Source organism: Lathyrus oleraceus, chromosome 5, assembly GCF_024323335.1.
Source record: "Lathyrus oleraceus cultivar Zhongwan6 chromosome 5, CAAS_Psat_ZW6_1.0, whole genome shotgun sequence".
NCBI classification, from domain to species: Eukaryota; Viridiplantae; Streptophyta; class Magnoliopsida; order Fabales; family Fabaceae; genus Lathyrus; species Lathyrus oleraceus.
Window position 1 is genome coordinate 217073013 of NC_066583.1, and position 21818 is coordinate 217094830.

General features: G+C 40.2%; 2 protein-coding genes across 2 annotated transcripts; both read right to left on the minus strand.

The window, feature by feature from the left end:
• Positions 1-4207: 4207 nt before the first annotated feature.
• On the minus strand, positions 4208-11753 carry LOC127079797 (uncharacterized). The gene is made up of 2 exons (XM_051020164.1): positions 11180-11753; positions 4208-4248 (listed from the first exon to the last, which is right to left on the minus strand). The coding sequence occupies exons 1-2, from the start codon at positions 11751-11753 to the stop codon at positions 4208-4210; spliced, it is 615 nt and encodes a 204-aa protein (XP_050876121.1).
• A 9019-nt stretch (positions 11754-20772) lies between these two features.
• LOC127079798 (uncharacterized) lies at positions 20773-21330 on the minus strand. The gene has a single exon (XM_051020165.1). It carries the CDS (start codon positions 21328-21330, stop codon positions 20773-20775), a length of 558 nt encoding a protein of 185 aa, XP_050876122.1.
• Positions 21331-21818: the final 488 nt, after the last annotated feature.

A 21818-nucleotide genomic window follows, 5' to 3' on the forward strand; every position in this document is an offset into this window, starting at 1 on the left:
TCACAATCTTCTTCGTCTTCTTCTTCAGCATGATAGATCGGATTGTCGAAGTCATATGAGGTGTAACCAAATTGTTGTCAATGAGATCCGGAGAATTACTTTTCGAAGTCGGAATGAGACAAAACACCAGGAAAGAAAATGAAAACAAACATTGCCATTTTTATTTGTTTTTAAACTGCAAAAATAAATAAAAAAACAGGGAACACCGCTTTTAATTGAAAAACATCCGTTTATTTATGATGCAAATGTTTGCAAAATGAAACATGAGGTGGCCCTTACAATGGACCATTACGTTTCGGGCAAAACGTATGGCTTTCATGCAAATAAAACTAAAAAACCGGAATTATTACTCTTCCAGTAGAGTGACAATGATGATCTTTTCAGGCCTTCCAGTTCCCTGGTACGCACGCTTTTATCCACGACTCCAGCTCACAGTCACTGTCAGTCTCTTCCCCCACCGCACAGACGCGATCTGAATTTTCAGCGATTACACCCACCATCACCTGACCCTGCACCGGCACGGGATCAGCATTAACATTCAATGACAGTGTAAAATTGAGGGCCTTGGAATCCACCAGGTCTTGGACAGTATGCTTAAAGGCTCTACAACCCTCAATGTTATGCCCAGACGCACCAGAATGGAATTCACACTTGGCGTTCTCATCATAATTAGGTGGCCTCTGATCTGATCTCAATGGAGCTAATGTCCTCAATTGTACCATTCCGAGATCCATCAACTTCTTGAACAGAAGAGCATACGTCATGGGTGGCCTATCAAAATGACGATCAACCCCCTTTCCTCTCACTTGGTTCCCAGCTCTCTGTGCTCTTAATTGAGGTAACTGATGTTGCTGTTGTACCGACTGATTACCAATAGGAATCATTACCGCAGCAGTATGCTGGTAGTAATGACCCCTACCGTGTCCTCTCTGGGCATGGACATTCACAGCACTCGCGCCATCCTCCTTCTTATGCTGACCATCACCAAAGGATCTCTTCGTTCCAGACGACGAAGCATTTCCTGGTATTTTCCCCTTCTTCAACCAGTCTTCAATCCTCCCCACCTTCTCGGCAATGGATTTCTGCCCCAAGGCGAACTCTTGCATGATATTGATCAGCTCTCCCATCTTCTCTTTCAGCTCGAGAATGTCGGTATTTGGGAGATCCATTAGTCTGGGAGTATTGCGTCGAGTAAAGTATCTGTGAGGGCGTGTTGAATGCAAAGGTACAACTCTACGAGCACGAGCAATGATTCCTGAAACAATCAAGCACGTTAGAACTGATACCTGCAAAATAAAAACACGTTATTATGATCATGCATGAATGCAGTGTTTATCCACATGAGGAACACTTTGTCTCTCGATCCTGGCTTCATCGAGACAAACAATAATCCGGCAGCAATATTCTGATATTCGTCAATCGATTTCATCATACAGATCAGAGATATGTGATTTAGCAAAATACCCCCAACCATGTGTGTGTTGTGTGAGTGCATACGGGAAAGCAAATAAAGCTTGAAGATCAATCACTGAATGAAAACAATCATCGCATAGCAAAATGCACAATAAGTGCCATAGTCATACATCACAGCTGATACAAATATCCAGAATCCGGAAAGAAATACAAGCAAATGAATTCCGTCAACAAGCCTGACGGTAATCCAACACAAACAAGAAAAGCTAGCCTGATGAGGGTCCCCCAGACGGCCCTATATCATCAACCATCTTCGCGAACTCTGCGGCGAACCTGAGCTCGGTGTTCTCTTGCTGTAATCTCCCCACCTCTTTCTGATGAATCTTCATTTGCCTGAAGTAATGATCTCTCTCAGCCATGTAATGATCTCTCTCGGCGATGATCTTCACATTCTCTGTTTCCTTGATCTTCAGCTTTTCCTCCCACTCAGCAATGAGAACTCTGACTCTGTCATCCCTCTGATCCCTCACGAGAATTTGCCTCCTCTTCTGATCTTCGATGACCTTTGAGGCTCTAGCCAATCTCTCTTTGGTGATGTCGTGCTCCTTTGTGGATGACGCTAAGGCTTGGCGGATCTTCCCATAGTAGGCAGTATCCATCTCAAAGCGCTTTGCTTCCAAGGCATGTCGCTTGTCTTGATCTTCCATCTTCACTATAATCTCCTGATTAGCCATCTGAATCCGAGCAACACTTATCTCCAATTCAGCTTTCTCCGCTAGCAACTGATCTCTGGCTCTCTTCATCTCGAGGAATTCTTCCATACTGACAGAAGAACGCGGACCCTCAATCAAAGGACACCCAGGATCACCTCCCGGAAATGGTAGATGTGTGATCTCGATCCTCTCCTGAAGCCAATCATCAAATAGAGGAAAATACCGACTATTGACCTTGCCATAAGGAACTTTACCCTTTCTCTGAATGTCGCGCCACTCATCCAATACTCGCCTCAGCTTGGCCTGATTGCCCTTAATCGGGAAATGAAAGGACTCCTGAATCTCTCGTCCAAGAGGAAGACCATCCACAGCAAACCCCATCTGTCTCCTGAGAAGCACCGGGTTGTAATTGACGCAACCCTGAACTCCCACAAGAGGCACATTGGGAAGACTCCCACAACTGCATATGAAATCCCGTCCTGCCATACCGTCATGAGTCCATGCTATATCAGCAGCCCGCAAACCCATCAATCTGAATGACCATTTGACAGTCGGATCGAGATGAGCAAAAGCACCCTTGGAAGGCAGATACCCCATAAACCACCTGAATAGCATCTGAGCACAACATCGGATCAGACCACCACGCCGCTTCTCGTTCCTGTTATGAACCGAGTAATAGACATCTCCGATCAAAGTAGGAATAGGGTTCCTCTGTATGAACAATCTGATAGCATTATGGTCCACGAAGCTCTTCTGATTAGGAAACAGAATGACACCATAAATGCTCACAGCAATCAAAGCACAGATCGTCTTCTAATTACCCGCAGCAGCATATTCCTTGGCTTTAGCTTCCAAGAAACTCAAATGAAAACCAGGTAATTTTCCTTTCTCCTTCAAACCCTCCTTGACCATCTCCGGACTCAAATAAAGAGCACGGGAAATCCCAAGGATGTCAGGCTCCACCCTAGTAGCATGGAAAGGAATCTGATCACGGATCTGCATACCCAGGATGTTAGCATAGTCCTCCATCAGAGGCCCCAACAAGTAGTCCGGAAACACAAAACATCTCAAACCCGGGTCATAGAACTGGAGAAGTGTATGAATGGCGCTTCTGTCGCTGTCAGTAAGCCTGAAAACCATCTTCAGAATACCACCGTATGCCTCACGGAACATCCCCACATGGTCGGGCGTAATCAATGCTATCATATCTCTCAACTCATCAATCTCTGGGTTGAAGAAACTGTAGGCAACATCATGCTTCAAACCGGTCCTCATGTCTAAGCAAAGAAAATCTCTCAACCAGGATCTCAATAGAAATGTCCCTGCATATGGATAAACATGTGTTAGATGCAGGTAAATGCAAAATGTGATGATGCTGATGAATGAATGCAATGCACTGCCATCCTCCAAGTCATCTGATCATCTGTTGCTCTGAGTCACAGCCCTGATCTCTGAACCGATCACAACCATCTGAGGGAATATGTAACCACAAATCCAACTCAAGGGTTCCGAAATAAACGGAAGATACATCACCATCATCATCAAACAATCTTTGAACAGATACCCACAATCCTCTGAATCGGCCCGGGGAATCCTGAAATAAACGGATCCCCACTGATAAATAACACAGACAGCACTCCGGCGTCTCAGAAATAAATGGCCATAAATCCGACTTATAAATAGGACTCTGATCAGCGGAACCAAAAGTCACCATCAAAGTCACCATCTGAACATGCATCTGTAAGAATCACCCTCCCCTCACAGGTAAATTCTAATCAGGTCGTCCTAAGGCGGATAATAGTCTCGACAATCGGGCAAAGATACTCAATGGGTTTGCCCTTTCGGGTGTGCCATTGTAGCTCTCCTGAGATCGTCTCAACCAAAGATCCGGGAAAGAACGGTCACCAAAGTCAATAGTTCAAAAGAGGTAACCCAACCAAAGTGGAAAACCCCACTGAGGAAGAGCACTCTCGGATGAACCTCGTCCGGCTTGTGATATGTCACGTCGCAACAACATGCCCAACCAACATGTGAGGAACGTGAGACCACACTAATCCTAGGTGTATACTCGGGCCTGGGTTTTAGCCCCACTCAGAACACCCACGCCAAACAGTGGAACCACCTGCACAGAGGACGGCAACATGATAGTATGATGCATGTAAATATTTATGCAAATATATATACAGTCAGAATAATAAATGCAATAAATAAAGCGGCACAAGCAACCTAAGCTATCCTAGAACGCTAGGAAAGACTCGCTTAGGGAAGATGGACCAGCACAGGTCAACATCTAATCCCCAGCAGAGTCGCCAGCTGTCGCATCCGCGAAAAACAACCGGCGGGCTAAAACAAAACAACACAGAGCCGCCACCGTGCGTTATTTATCCCAAAAGAGGGAAAGGAAACGTGATCGCTCGACTGTGTGAGTCGAGAATGGGATACAAACTGCAAGTGCACAGTTCTATCGCGTAGTTTTAAAAGATATCGATCCCACAGGGACTTATGAATCGATGTACCGTTATCTAAAGTTACTACGTAAATCTAAGGTGAAAATGTTTGATTGTTTGGGGAAAAACTAAGAGCTAAACTAATATCTAGATTAAATATCAATAAAACGGATATCGGTATGTAGTTCGTCAAAACTAGGGAGTCAATTCCTTGTCGGTCTCTCGGTTTTAAAATAAATCGTTTCGATTAACTTTATTGGTTAAAGGTTTTATCTCAAACTCTCGCTCTGTTGAAGAAACCATGATCTTATATTAATGTAGCTGTCACTTATAATTAAGTCAAAAATCATATTTTGAAAACAATAAAGTTGCAGAAACTCTTTTTAAGAAAATACTGACCGTTTTAAACACCCTTATCTCAAACTCTCGCTCTGTTGACTTAGGTTATACAATTAAATCTAAATGCTTAACTCTCGTCCTCACATTCAATCTTTAAAAATACTTTTTGGAAAAAGGTCAGAATTTAATTAATTCTAAAACTTGCTCTCGCCCTGAGATAGACTTAATGACTAACTTACACTGTCCAGTTAAAACCTCAAACTCTCGCTCTGTTGGTTTCAACTTCTTTATGTCTTTTACTTTTGTAAAAAATCTTGTTATTAAACCTGTAAGTTAAGACCATAAAAAGATTGATTCTAATTTTAAGTTTGAATAGACCGACTCAGTCTTGACCCCTTTTTCTGCTTACTTTACATACCGATACCTAGGCGAATTAGCCAGACATGCTAACTAAATAATAATTATTATCATGCATACACAGACTCATTTCAGGCAGGCAATGTAAATAAACAATAGAGTAAAACATTAAATATTAAATAACAATTAGAGAACCTGAATGCGTAATACAAAGGTCTTGAACACTCCTCCACAAGCCGGTAGGATTTGTTCTTCGATTCTTCAATTAAACAGTAAATTAAATCAAGGAAATAAAAAAAACTCGAATATAACGTAAGGTTAAATCCGGTATAAAGTTGCACAGTAGTTTCCGGTGTAGAAACTACTACGCGAAAAATATCTAAAAGTTAAAAACGGGAAAGGTAAATTTGCAAGGGAAGAAGAAAATAAAACTTGCAAAATAAACAAATAAAATAAACAATATTAATTCTGCTGGAAAAAGAAAAATAAGCAAAAACTTGAACAGAAAATCGGCAGAGCTTCGGTGTGTGTAAACGGCAAAGAGAGGAGAGCAAACGAGAGGGATTAGGGTAGCTATTTATAGTAGTGCTACTAACTGCCTTTTTCTTCTTTTCCACGAGTCTTCAGCATGCTAAATTCACGGCTTGGGAATAGGACACGAAGTCCTCAACGTTACTTCCATTCCTCTGAGAGCGTAACTTGCGCCAAAAAGCTAGTGGACTGGTGTGACGCTCGTCACACCATGTGTGACGTCCGTCACAAGGCTACTTCGCGTGACGCTCGTCACGCGTCCTGTGACGTCCGTCACAGGCACAGCATTGGTGACTTGTGCGCTTTGGGCTGGGCTTTGGCCTTTGGTTCCTTTTCTCTCCTTTTTGTTCCTTTTTACACCTCCTTTTCTTCCCTTTTTCACTTTTGCTTCAAAATGGGTACCTGATATAAATAGAAGAGGAATACTGCATAATATCTGATAAAATGAGATGAACTAGCGTAAATGATAAAATAATTTAATTGAATTAAGTCTTAAAAAGCGATATAATTTCGTGTTATCAAACTCCCCCATACTTAGATCTTTGCTTGTCCTCAAGCAAAATTCAGTATAGAACTTGTTAAAAGTTTTAGCCTGATGAAATTTTAAAGCACACATCAATTCGTACTAGGTCGCCAATGGATTTTTGTTTAGGAGGATTTTTTTGAGTTTAATCTTGACATCAACAACTACCGTTACAACTTAGATAACCCTACCTTATGCCAATCAGTTCAAGTACCCTATGATAGCTATCCTGGTTCCTTTAGTCTTATTTTACCCGTTTTCATTCTAGCGAAATCACATTAAGCCCTTTATCTTTTTGCGCACATAGTGGAGTAACCGGTTAGTGATTATGATCCGCATTTAGCTAGAAGTTCTGGTACATAAGTCGGATAACTTCATTATTCAGTCCATTGCAAATTGCGGGGGATCGAACCGTAGTCCGCCCTACCAAGTTCAGTACCAGATTCCTACTGAACCAATTCATAATGGATCTTTCGTATTGTGCTTTTACATGATCTGCAACCTTTAGATTAAATGATCTGGTAAGGATCACCTAATTTAATTAGTGCATTTCTTGACATATTCGTATATTTCATGTTACTTTGGGGATCATTCACTTATATTCATCGGCTCTCCACGTAGTTTGCTATTAAGATGGTGCTGACTTCTGTATAAACTACTTGGGGTTACCATAGAACTAAAAGTTCAAGGAGTTCGGTATAATAGGTACTTATCCTGATCTAACATATTGAGGTTCTCAGAGCGTTGTTATGGTAATGATTTTGTTTTGATTTCACTCAAGTTTTATAAAGTAAGCAACCTTTATACTTATTGGGTGTGTTAAAATTTTTGTTATGGCTCAAGAAAGTTGAGGGAAATAGATAATAGAAAATTTTTCACATTCAGGACTTAACTTAAAAAAATATTTTGTTTTTTTTTTTTTATAGGGAAATAACAATGAAAAGGGAGAGTACATACTTGAAACAAAGATGAGAATGGAAAGAATAATGTTTCCCCCCCATACTTGAACTAAACATTGTCCTCGATGTTTTAAGGGAAAGAAATACAAAATGGAGATGAAAAGAAAGATACAACTAAGGCTGCCTTCCACCTCTGGTTCTTGGTCCTGGTGATCTTTGACGTATGTCTAAGCTGTCGAATCTGCTAAACAACTCAGTAAACCGCTGGTCGGTTATGGCATTCCGAGCATCCTGTTGCTGTTGCATTTGACGCATCATCTGCATCATATCTGCATTCTGTGCCTGCATACCATCGATAGCATCCATAATGTCGTCGTTGGTCGCAGGTCGTCTTCGTCGACGACGTTGGGAGGATGGGCCGGCTGCATTACTGGAAGGGTTGAGCGGGACTGATTGTTGTGTTGGCGGATGATCACCTTGTTCCATTTCTTCAAACTCATCTGTTTGCTGGTTTGTTTGTGAAGGCTCGGTGGTTTCAGGAGCGCTAAGATCGTAGAGGTGGCGGTCCGGGTTTGTGACATCGGTTAGGGTGGTATTGGGTAGCACAACACTTGGGACTGCTTGGTTGTTCACCATAAGATAATAGCCTCCGCCTACTCTGTTTTTAATCAGGCGGCTGGAGCGGCAATAGCTGATATCCATAGACAGGGGAGGTAGGGATTCTAAAGTTTGGAGTTTATCCCCTAGGTTCAGGCCAAGTGCTATGGAGGTTATTAATCCACCAATTATGAATGGTTGCCGGCCTCTAGCACATAAGGTGCGGATATGATGAAAGAGAAAAGAGGCGGCGTTTACCTTAGTATCCGATTCGAAAACGCACTGGAGGAAAAAGAGTTCTTTTGAGTTGACCTTGCTGTTGTTTGGTCTTCCAAAGAGTGTGTTTTGCAGGATACGGAGAAAATAACGGATGGTGGGGTTATGGACGTGGGAGAGAAGGAGTTCTTCCCAGTTGTAGGTATTTATACCGGAAATTTTCTTAAAAAGGTCGAAAACTAGAACTGTGTTCCAGTTTGAGGTTGGAGGGATTCTGGCATGGAGCAGACCTTCTGTGGGGAAATGTAGCATGGCACTCAATTCGCGTTGGGTTAGAGAGTACTCGGTGTTAAACATACGGAAGGTAGCCGTACCGGTTAGAAATTCACCTTCACCGGCGGGAGTGGTGTAGTCGTAAGAACTTAGGAATTCTAAGGTTAGGGAAGGATAGGTGGGTTGGTTATGGGTGCAAAGGAAGGTTAAATCGGCTTTACGGAGCATCCACTCGATACCTTGGAGTAAGCCCAATTGTTGTAAACAAGTTAAATCGGGGTACCTGGTGGAAGCGACGCCTCGCTGTTGGAAGCGCTCGAATTGCTCCTGCTGATAGTTGTCATCTCCGGATCGGAAGATGATATTTCCGAAATTTTGATTTCCCGCCATTGTGATGAATTTTTGAAGGGATGATTTGGAAAGGAAAAGAAGTGTGTTTGATATGAGAGATTTGTTTTGTGGTGAATGAAGGGAGTTTTGGTAGGTATTTATAGGAGAAGGATTGGAAGGTAGAAAGAAAAAGTGGTTGAAAAGTAATTAAGTGTGGTAAATGAAAAATGAATGGGGAATGTAAAAAGGTAATGGGTGTAACGTTCGTCTCCAACGGCTCCCTAACGTTCACATGTCTGAGGGGCGTTACGCTCGTCACAAGGCTGTGACGCTCGTAACAGGCACTAAGTGTGCCGTCCGTTATGGGTGGTGTGACGCTCGTCACACTTCCTTTTTGGAAAGGCTTAGTAGCGCTTCACAGAATCACTTTGGTAGCGTATTTTAATGTTTTATTTAGCTTATGGTTATTTTTAGTCTGCAATTTTAATGCACTGTGCACGTTACTTGCTTTGTATAATAATAATAGGTAACAACAGTAGAACGTAACAGGCATTTGCATAATAAAATTAACTAAACAGCTTCAATAAAAAGGAGATCATAATGTATTACAGGAAGGGAAAATAATGAAATGAAATAGAAATAATCATGAATTCAAACAACATTAATGAAAAAATCTAGCCTAAAACTAAATAACTTAGAAAGGAAAAATAACTAAATTCCATCTATCTTCGGATCTCTGGCCGGAGGAGTAAAAGAGTTAACATGATGCCGTAACATACGTAACTGACTTGCCGTGCTGCTCATGTGTTCTAGGACTGCAAGTCTCAAGCTGTGGAAATCTTCCCTGAGGGCGTTTTGTTCTGACATCAAAGCTTCAATGACGGTTTTAATATCTGTTCCTGGCATATGATGTCGGAGATCAGGCATGGCTGATTCTTCGGTCAGGACAGGCTGAGGAGGAGGATCAATATCATGGTAGCCGGATGGAGTCTGAGGGTCAGATTCAGCAAGAGAGATATGGTCAACATAGTGCTCATAGTCATCACAAATCTCATAATCCTGGATGGATTCAGTGGATCCATCAGGAGTTGGGGTTTCATTCAGGTTATAGAGCCAGTTCCTTTGGTTATGAACACTAGTCCTAGGATCGGGCATGGTGAATAGGCAGAGAACCTGGTTATCAATAACAAGCTCAAACTCATCAGACCCTATGTTTGCTATAAACATAGTGTTGAAGAGGAAAGGTATACTCATAGTGGTAATGCCACAAAAAGGGTTCAGGTCAAGCATAGGCTGACGTAATCCAATAGCATTACCTATCATAGTTATCAGGCCGCCTATTCTAATGGGTGCTCTCTCATCCTGGATAAGGTGGTCCAAATTAGCTAACATAAAAGTAGCACCGTTTACTGGACGGTTCTGGGAAGCACAAAATATGATGAAGAGTTCATCACGTGAAACTGAAGTACTATTTGGCTTCTTCCCAAATAAAGTGTGGGTCAGGATCTTATGGAAATAGCGAAAAGTCGGGTTATGTATGTTTCCAGAGAGAAACTCATGTTCTTCGGGCTCATCGTTTCCAGTCAGCTTACCCCAAAAGTGTTCAAGCTCTCTATATTCAAAAAGTTCTTCCTGGCTTATAGTGAATGTATCAAAGGAGGTAGGAAAACCCAAAAGGTTGGTGAAGTCTCTAATATTAAATTGGTACTCCATATTGAACATTCTGAACTGGATAAAACCTCTGGTAATTCCTTTTCCATGGCTAGGTAGATAGATTAATGAACTAAGGAATTCTAGTGTGAGTCTCCGGTAGGTGGTGAAATGTCTCAGGATAGGGGAGGTCTCCCATCCTATCTGATTCAGCAAAAACAGGACACTCTGTCTCAGTCCAAGGGCAGTCATAGCCCAATCATCAGCATATAAACTAGGTAGCATCTCTCTAGCGGCTAGTTCTTCAAACCTTCGTTTCTGAGCCATTCCTCTGAACTTGATACCCATACGATCAAAATGTCCCATCTGGTTAGTGTTAACTAGAGAAAAGAAACATGAGTTTAAGTCAGGATTTGGCCAAATGCCGAAAGAAGAAAAGAATTATTATTATTATTATATATAGATATATTTTTTTTTCTTTTTGAATAAATCAATAATGAATACTAAATAGAAATTAAAAGAATAATTAAGATAAAAATAGAGAAATGATAATAATAATAGAATAATAAAATAACAGATTAATTTGTGGGTTGTCTCCCACTAAGCGCTTTGTTTAAATGTCGCAAGCTCGACGACTCAGGAGTGTAAGTACTCATGGTGGTTCTTTCGAGGATGAATCCTCGGTTAAACTTTTAATTATCCTTGATTTCCATGGCCACTTATCAATCCATCTCTCATAACCGTCACTTTTTCTTCTTTTTCTTCTGCGAGGTAGTTTATCCTCCTGAACTTGTGGTGGTGGTTCTGGCTCTATTACGGGAGCTAGCTTTTCAGGTTTAGGTTCAATTTTTGAAATCACCACCTCAAAGTCTGGTTTGCCCCTTTTTATACTAATTAGTTTTCTAATTTCATGGGCTTCAAATTCCCTCTTCTTGTTCAGGGTGACAGATAAAGGTGCATTGGTGTGGATATTTTCTGATAGCTCCTCATTTCTTTCGGATTTGGGGTCTACCTTAACTTCCACAGACCTTCGCGGGAAAGGAATTGGTGATTTATAGGGAGAAGGGACAACACATAGCTCTTCCTTCTCTACCTTTTTGACAACCTCCCTTTCGGGTGGTGTTTGTGGAACTTTCTCAATCTCTACTTTTTTCTCACCTGAACCCTCCTCATTGTCACTATCCTTAGGATTTTCGATAAATCTTTCACTGGTGGTTGTTACCATATCCGCATGTTTCTCAGGGAAAGGTCCTAGAGGTGTCTGCGCAAGTAGGAAGATTTGAGTCTCCAATGTCTCGTTGTGAGTGACGAGGGACTCGACCACATTGTTCAGTTGCGTAAGGGTTTCATTGGTATAGAGACTTTGTTTCCTAAATTCTTCATTCTGAAGAGTTTGTGTAGCCACAAAGCGTTCCATCATAGATTCCATCCTTAAGTGAGTTTGCGTCTCAATGAAATCCTCCATTAATATTTCCAGGTTGGATTTATAGGAATCTTGCGATTCCTCAAAATACTGGGAGTGATAATCGTAGAGAAAGTTTGGGTGATACATAGTGATAGAGAAAAAAAAATTGCCTTAGTCTCTACAGCGTAACAGAAGAGTTACGATATCGATTAAATAAAAGTCCCCGGCAACGGCGCCAAAAACTTGATCGCTCGACTGTGTGAGTCGAGAATGGGATACAAACTGCAAGTGCACAGTTCTATCGCGTAGTTTTAAAAGATATCGATCCCACAGGGACTTATGAATCGATGTACCGTTATCTAAAGTTACTACGTAAATCTAAGGTGAAAATGTTTGATTGTTTGGGGAAAAACTAAGAGCTAAACTAATATCTAGATTAAATATCAATAAAACGGATATCGGTATGTAGTTCGTCAAAACTAGGGAGTCAATTCCTTGTCGGTCTCTCGGTTTTAAAATAAATCGTTTCGATTAACTTTATTGGTTAAAGGTTTTATCTCAAACTCTCGCTCTGTTGAAGAAACCATGATCTTATATTAATGTAGCTGTCACTTATAATTAAGTCAAAAATCATATTTTGAAAACAATAAAGTTGCAGAAACTCTTTTTAAGAAAATACTGACCGTTTTAAACACCCTTATCTCAAACTCTCGCTCTGTTGACTTAGGTTATACAATTAAATCTAAATGCTTAACTCTCGTCCTCACATTCAATCTTTAAAAATACTTTTTGGAAAAAGGTCAGAATTTAATTAATTCTAAAACTTGCTCTCGCCCTGAGATAGACTTAATGACTAACTTACACTGTCCAGTTAAAACCTCAAACTCTCGCTCTGTTGGTTTCAACTTCTTTATGTCTTTTACTTTTGTAAAAAATCTTGTTATTAAACCTGTAAGTTAAGACCATAAAAAGATTGATTCTAATTTTAAGTTTGAATAGACCGACTCAGTCTTGACCCCTTTTTCTGCTTACTTTACATACCGATACCTAGGCGAATTAGCCAGACATGCTAACTAAATAATAATTATTATCATGCATACACAGACTCATTTCAGGCAGGCAATGTAAATAAACAATAGAGTAAAACATTAAATATTAAATAACAATTAGAGAACCTGAATGCGTAATACAAAGGTCTTGAACACTCCTCCACAAGCCGGTAGGATTTGTTCTTCGATTCTTCAATTAAACAGTAAATTAAATCAAGGAAATAAAAAAAACTCGAATATAACGTAAGGTTAAATCCGGTATAAAGTTGCACAGTAGTTTCCGGTGTAGAAACTACTACGCGAAAAATATCTAAAAGTTAAAAACGGGAAAGGTAAATTTGCAAGGGAAGAAGAAAATAAAACTTGCAAAATAAACAAATAAAATAAACAATATTAATTCTGCTGGAAAAAGAAAAATAAGCAAAAACTTGAACAGAAAATCGGCAGAGCTTCGGTGTGTGTAAACGGCAAAGAGAGGAGAGCAAACGAGAGGGATTAGGGTAGCTATTTATAGTAGTGCTACTAACTGCCTTTTTCTTCTTTTCCACGAGTCTTCAGCATGCTAAATTCACGGCTTGGGAATAGGACACGAAGTCCTCAACGTTACTTCCATTCCTCTGAGAGCGTAACTTGCGCCAAAAAGCTAGTGGACTGGTGTGACGCTCGTCACACCATGTGTGACGTCCGTCACAAGGCTACTTCGCGTGACGCTCGTCACGCGTCCTGTGACGTCCGTCACAGGCACAGCATTGGTGACTTGTGCGCTTTGGGCTGGGCTTTGGCCTTTGGTTCCTTTTCTCTCCTTTTTGTTCCTTTTTACACCTCCTTTTCTTCCCTTTTTCACTTTTGCTTCAAAATGGGTACCTGATATAAATAGAAGAGGAATACTGCATAATATCTGATAAAATGAGATGAACTAGCGTAAATGATAAAATAATTTAATTGAATTAAGTCTTAAAAAGCGATATAATTTCGTGTTATCAAAACGCTCGAAGTAAACCTAGGAAAAGCATGGTCTCACGACCAAAGAGAGTGGGATCGGGAGTCGGTTACGCAAGGGGAAGGTATTAGCACCCCTCACGTCCGTCGTACTCGACGGGATCCACGCTCAAAAGATAGATTAAGGTTGCTAAAACAAACATCACACACACACACTGAAAACAACACAGGTGGGAGAAGAGGGGAAAGGGCTCGCTAGGACATCGCGTCCTATGCCTACGTATCTCGTCTGGAACGAGAATCAGAGCTGCCGTAGTTCGGCTCACGCACGCCAAACAAGACACACACAACCACAGGCAAACCTGGAACCCGAATGCCAATCGCTGGACTTACATCGGCTTCCGAACCAAACAAACACACTCAGGATACGGACAGCCAATCGCTGGGCTTACATCCCTATCCTGACACACAAGAAGAAACAAACAACAAGTCGCTAAGGAGTCGGGAACTCGAGCCTAGCAACCGTCAAGCAAACACACACAAAAAGAAAAAAAAGTGCCCGGAGAGACCTCGCACGGTCTCCTGCCTACGTACCTCATCTGGTATGAGGATCAGGGCGACGTAGTTCCCCTGAACGGGAAAGAAATTCTAACCAGATACAAAGGGAGACACACTACTAGGGAGCTATACTCGAGCCTAGATGTTATCATGCATCATTGCCCTATGTTATGGTTTCTATCCTAACTTGCACAGGTAGCAAGCTAAACCTAAACAGGCAAAACAAAACACACATGCTCAATCAAAATAAAGCAAACATTCACAAGTAGCACACACTATATCCAGTCAAGTGAGGCTCAAACAAGGGTGAGGCTGCAAGAGCAAGCCAACTGTACAGGGCAGTGTTAGCTCTTAACCCTGACATTGAGAGTCAGGGTGAAGCCAGATGAAAGGTGAGTGAAGATTAGACTTCACAGCTCTTATCCCTGGCCATGGAGAGCTTCAGACAAAGGAGTGTGGGTTCAGAAAGTGGGAACCCTTCTACACTCAAGACTCTGACTCAACTGTACAACTGTACAAGATCTTGGGTTAATGTCCCAATGCATCAACACAGTGGTGCGAGCAGAGGGACGACTCAACAGAATAGCGGGAGATAGATTGCATATCTCTCTTATCCGCCAATTGCCTTAATCAAGGTCTTCTTCTGCTTGGGGACAAAGTTAAACAATCACAAACATTGCCTCTTAAGGAGGACTTCAGACAGGTGTCTGGCCAAGTAACAGGCCAGGTCTTCCAGACTACATGGAGACAAGAGAGTCTACCTCAATTGGTTTATACAACCAAGCAGCAGCACAAGCAAGTTCAAAGATGAATTGTTAGCGACTAAAGTACCTGAAATCAATCTAATTCAGTCAGTATACCAATCACAGAGTCAAAACAAACAGCATAAGAACCAACAGACAATGTATAATCAGACAATACAATGTGCAAAGCACAATCAACTCAAGTGAGCCAAGCACAAGCTCAAAGCAAGTGAGCCAAGCATCCTACAAAACACACAAGTTAGTTCACAACAAGCAACTAAACTCAATCAACTTGCATTAACCTCCTCAAAGCATTTGCTTCTTCAACCTTCAATGATGTACAGTTGTGAATTCGTGCGTTTTCCACCTTGTAATGCCAAAACAGACCTTCTATGATGCTTGAGTTGATGAATGAAGCAAGTCTTGGATGTTAATTGTGCACGATCTTGATGAAATCTTGAATTGCCATTGTTGCACCTCACTTTAACAGTCCAAAATCTGGCTTGGAAATGAGGAAATCTTGCTTCAATTAGCTTCAATAATGCATATAGATGATGAATGGATGAAGATCAATGCAAAGTTTTTTGAAGAAATTGCAAATTTTTTGGAAAAAAAGTGAGAGAGAAAGTGAAGAGGTTTTTGAGATTTTCAGATCTAGAATGAAATTCTGTTATGATTAATCAAAAAACCGTTAGGATTATGTTTATATATGTATTATTAAACATGTTAGTAATCACAATTAGTGCTAATGAAGTGGATTAGTGAAAATGCAAATTCATGCTAAATGGCAATTTGGTAATTTCACCCACACTTATGCAATGCAATGTAACAGTGGAATTTTTTTGTTGCAGCAAGTTTCAAATGGTGTATGTGAGCTAATGCAATTGGAATTATGTAAAAACCATGCATATTTCTCAAAATCACTTTTTCCCTCCACTTTTTAAAATTAATTCACTTGAAAAATGGACTTTTTATGTGATGAGTTTTCATGACATGTGATGATGGATCATGATAGTACATGTCAAATGGAGTTTGCTCAAAGAAACCTCACTCAATTTGGCCTTGTGAATCAAAAGTTATGCCACTTTGAAATTCAACTTTTTTGGACAATGATCAATCCATAACTTGCCAACCACACATGAGAAATGAGTGTTCTTGAATTTTTTGTAAAGGTGAGAGCAAGATCTACAACTTTCATGTTGAACAAATTTTCATTTGAAGCGTTTTTGGACACGTAATTTTGAGGTGCAAAACTTTCCATTTTTGGCAATTTTCAATTACAAGTCACTTTCTATTTTTGGAAAGTTTTCATCTGACTTTATTTTCTTCATTCTTGATGTTTGAAATGTCACATAAAACTTGTTTAGACATGAATGAAGTGTCTCTTGCCCTCTCCCACCTCCAAATCCATCATTTCAGGCACAGTTGACCACAGTTGACTTTTCTGACTGATAGATGAATCTGGCTATGCACTGATCAAGTTGAGCTTCAAACTCCTGATGAAATGGCTCAATGATGAAACCCTAGCTTCCATAAGCTCAATACAATCATAAAATGATCCCCATATCCATTGAAAACCTCATCTCCTCGCCAAGCCCTGATTGGCCCAATGCAGATGATTCAACTGATTAGGGTTGACCAGTGGTCAAAACCCTAATCTCAAGGTATCTGATCAATCTCTTGAATCTCTTGGATGATGACAAGACCATAATGATGATGATGTACCATTGCAACCAAGATCAAGCTCAATCTCCTTGAGAAACCATGAAACCCTAATTTGTACCACACATCCTCAGATGATTAATGATCAATTCAATGAACCCTCAGCTTGAATCTTAACCTCTCTTATCTTCTGATCAAGACCTAGGAGGATGACTTGCTTAACGTAGCCACATGTTATGCAAATATGCAATGCCTAATGACCTACAAATGATATGCAAAAATGCAAAGCTAGTCCCAAGAGAGGAGGGCAAATTTTGAGGTGTTACACTACTATGAGGGCTTCGTATTTAGACTCATTGTTTGAGCAAGTACCATCTACTTTGTACTGGTATTTTATTGGAATTTTGTTATGAGAAATAATTACAACCCCGATGCATGTACCATCCTTATGACTAGACCCATTGAAGCATAACTTCCAAGGTCCTAATTCGAGATAGTTTAATGCGTTTGCGTCTATGGAGTGGTCGACTATAAAGTTTGCTACCACTTGCCCTTTAACAGCTCTTAATGGAAGCTATGTTAAAGAAACATCAGTCAATACTAATGCCCATTTCCCAATTCGACTATGCAAAATTGGTTTGGATAACATATGTTTAATAACGTCACAATGAGATGAAACATAAATGTTAACAGGTTTGATATAATGTTTCAATTTTGTACATGAGAAATATAAGCATAAACATAATTTTTCGATCATGCTATACCTAGTTTCTGCATCATTTAAAACTCTACTGAGGTAGTAAATGGCTCTTTCGACATTATTATCATCCTCCTGAGCTAACATGCTTCCTAAAGTTTTGTCAGATGCAGATATATACAATATCATACTTTTATTTCTACAAGGTGGGGTCAAGATTGGTGGATGACTCAGGTATGCTTTAATCTTATTGAATGCTTCTTGTTGAGCCTGTCCCCATTCGAACCCTTCCTTATTGAGTCGAAGCAAAGGTGAAAATGCTTGCGTCTTCCCACTAAGGTTTGAGATGAATCTCCTTAGGAAATCGATCTTGCCCTGTAGTGACTGCAAACTTTTCTTCGTCGATGGCGCTTTTGCTTCCATGATGGCCTTGGTCTTATTCTGGTTTATTTCGATCCCCTTTTTGTGGACCACAAAACCTAAGAAATCCCTAGCCTGCACACGAAAAGCGCATTTTAAAGGATTCATTTTTAGACCATGTTTTCTAATCCTCTCGAAAGATATTCAAAGATAGTTTACGTGACTCTTCCCTGAAACAGACTTAATAACAATATCGTCTATATAGATTTGCATAAAAGTTTTTATGAAATCGTGGAAGATCGAATTCATCGCTCTTTGGTAGGTTTCCCCATCATTTTTCAAACCAAAAGGCATCACTGCCCATTCGTAGGAGAAATCGTTAGCCACTTGGTTTTCTAATCGAGGTATGTGTCAAACAGAAACCATTTCGAATCTTTTTAGCAGTCGACTGGCGATTATGAAATACATGATTAAATTCTCCTTAACACATCTATATTCCTTTGTGATCTATTTTATGACCAACTCTGAATCACCCATTATTTCGACTCGAGTTGCCCCCAATTCCAACAACATTTCAAGTCCTGCTATGAGGGCTTCGTATTTAGACTCATTGTTTGAGCATGTACCTTCTACTTTGTACTGGAATTTTATTGGAATTTTGTTAGGAGAAATAATTACAACCCCGACGCATGTACCATCCTTATGACTAGACCCATCGAAGTATAACTTCCAAGGTCCCAATTCGAGATAGTTCAATGCGTTTGCGTCTATGGAGTGGTCGACTATAAAGTTTGCTACCACTTTCCCTTTAACACCTCTTAATGGAAGGTATTTTAAAGAAAATTCAGTCAATGCTAATGCCTATTTCCCAATTCGACTATGCAAAATTGGTTTGGATAACATATGTTTAATAACGTCACAATGAGATGAAACATAAATGTTAACATGTTTGATATAATGTTTCAATTTTGTACAAGAGAAATATAAGCATAAACATAATTTTTCGATCATGCTATACCTAGTTTCTGCATCATTTAAAACTCTACTGAGGTAGTAAATGGCTCTTTCGACATCATTATCATCCTCCTGAGCTAACATGCATCCTAAAGTTTTGTTAGATGCAGATATATACAATCTCATACTTTTATTTCTACAAGGTGGTGTCAAGATTGGTGGATGACTCAAGTATGCTTTAATATTATTGAATGCTTCTTGTTGAGCCTGTCCCCATTCGAACCCTTCCTTATTGAGTCGAAGCAAAGGTGAAAGTGCTTGCATCTTCCCACTAAGGTTTGAGATGAATCTCCTTAGGAAATTGATCTTGCCCAGTAGTGACTGCAAACCTATCTTCGTCGATGGCACTTTCGCTTCCATGATGGCCTTGGTCTTATTCTGGTTTATTTCAATCCCCTTTTTGTGGACCACAAAACCTAAGAAATCCCCAGCCTGCTCACAAAAGCACATTTTAAAGGATTCATTTTTAGACCGTGTTTTCTCATCCTCTCTAAAGATATTCAAAGATGGTTTACGTGACTCTTCCCTGAAACAGACTTAATAACAATATCGTCTATATAGATTTGCATAAAAAAATTTATGAAATCGTGGAAGATCGAATTCATTTCTCTTTGGTAGGTTGCCCCAGCATTCTTCAAACCAAAAGGCATCACTACCCATTCGTAGGAGAAATCGTTAGCCACTTGGTTTTCTAGTCGAAGTATGTGTCAAATAGAAACCATTTTGAATCTTTTTAGCAGTCGACTGGCGATTATGAAATACATGATTAAATTCTCCTTAACACATCTATATTCCTTTGTGATCTATTTTATGACCAACTCTGAATCACCCATTATTTCGACTCGAGTTTCCCCCAATTCCAACAACATTTCAAGTCCTGCTATGAGGGCTTCGTATTTAGACTCATTGTTTGAGCAGGTACCTTCTACTTTGTACTGGAATTTTATTGGAATTTTTCTAGGAGAAATAATTACAACCCCTACGATGTACCATCCTTATGACTAGACCCATCGAAGTATAACTTCCAAGGTCCCAATTCGAGATAGTTCAATGCGTTTGTGTCTATGGAGTGGTCGACTATAAAGTTTGCTACCACTTGCCCTTTAACAGCTCTTAATGGAAGGTATGTTAAAGAAAATTCAGTCAATGCTAATGCCCATTTCCCAATTCGACTATGCAAAATTGGTTTGGATAACATATGTTTAATAACGTCACAATGAGATGAAACATAAATGTTAACAGGTTTGATATAATGTTTCAATTTTGTACAAGAGAAATATAAGCATAAACATAATTTTTTGATCATGATATACCTAGTTTATGCATCATTTAAAACTCTACTGAGGTAGTAAATGGCTCTTTCGACACCATTATCATCCTCCTGAGCTAACATGCTTCCTAAAGTTTTGTCAGATGCAGATATATACAATCTCATACTTTTATTTCTACAAGGTAGTGTCAAGATTGGTGGATGACTCAAGTATGCTTTAATCTTATTGAATGCTTCTTGTTGAGTCTGTCCCCATTCGAACCCTTCCTTATTGAGTCGAAGCAAAGGTGAAAATGCTTGCGTCTTCCCACTAAGGTTTGAGATGAATCTCCTTAGGAAATTGATCTTGCCCAGTAGTGACTGCAAACCTTTCTTTGTCGATGGCGCTTTCGCTTCAATGATGGCCTTGGTCTTATTCTGGTTTATTTTGATCCCCTTTTTGTGGACCACAAAACCTAAGAAATCCCCAGCCTACACACAAAAGCGCATTTTAAAGGATTCATTTTTAGACCGTGTTTTCTCATCCTCTCTAAAGATATTCAAAGATGGTTTACGTGACTCTTCCCTGAAACAGACTTAATAACAATATCGTCTATATAGATTTGCATAAACGTTTATGAAATCGTGGAAGATCAAATTCATCGCTCTTTGGTAGGTTGCCCCAGCATTTTTCAAACCAAAAGGCATCACTACCCATTCGTAGGTGCCTAAGGCTTTGAGGCAACAAAATGTTGTTTTCAGGACATCCTCTTCAGCAATAAATATTTAATTATACCCATAATACCCGTCAAGCATGCTTAAATATTCTTAACCTGTAGCAGAATCGACTAGCATTTCCGCCACTAGCATCTATGTTTTCGACAATGCCATCTATGTTTTCGACAATGCCATATGGGCGCCAAATTATTATCCTCTGGTGCATTGAAGATGGGACAGCTCCGACCCCATGTATCCATTCTCTTCCAAGCAATAGATTGTAGTTAGCCTTTGTTCCCACAATCATAAACATTATGGTCCTAGTGACTGCCCCTACAGTTAATTCGACTTGGATAGCCCCCATGGTGGAACCCACTTTACCTTCATAGTTAGTTAGCACCATATTATGAGGTTTGGCATCAGTATCATATTTGCCAATTTTCCTCAGCATGCGGTGAGGCATCAAGTTCACAGTCGCTCCACAATCCACCAATATTTTATTAACGGGTACGTCTTCGACTTTTCCAGTGATCAAGAGGGGTTTGGGGTGGCTCTTCATGGCTTCATTGGGCCTTTCGAAAAAGGCATTTTGCTCTTCAACACAGTCGTTGTTCATCACATAGTAACACACTAGCTTGTGAGCGGCCATCTCTCTCTATGATATTATCGTTATCTTCGAATTCAATAATCCGATCGAATTCCCTTGGCATCACAGATACCACCCCAACTAAGATGTCCAAGGAAGCTTCCGAACCAGAGTCGAAGTTGTCCGTCAACATTTCATCTTCGGCGGCGACCTGATTGTATTTTTCATTGGCCGTTTTAACTGGAATATTGGGATTTCTTTTGATAAAGTTTGGGTCCTCCATTTTCTTCACAGTCACATTGGTACTCGACTCAGCTTGATCCCTCTCACTAGCTTCTCTTTAGGCTTTTCTCTTTCTTTGTTCTCTCCTCCACTGAGATCTGGTCATAGGGTTTTTTCCCTTATAGTTCTCGGACACATGTGAGGTCCTTTTGTCAAACAGAAATTCTTTGTGGTCAGCCAGTGACGAACCCCTTTCAACCTCGAAGTTCTTCCACTTTCCATGACTGTGTTTCTAGCCATCAGTTTGCTTGACCCATTTTCCATTTGAC

Coding starts and splice junctions, on each gene's coding strand:
- LOC127079798 (XM_051020165.1), bottom strand. CDS start 21,330: ATGGCCGCTCACAAGCTAGTGTGTTACTATGTGATGAACAACGACTGT.
- LOC127079797 (XM_051020164.1), bottom strand. CDS start 11,753: ATGGAGGATTTCATTGAGACGCAAACTCACTTAAGGATGGAATCTATG. Junction 4,249..11,179: donor TGAAATTAGAAAACTAATTA/GTATAAAAAGGG, acceptor TCCTCTGTGCAG/GTGGTTCCACTGTTTGGCGT.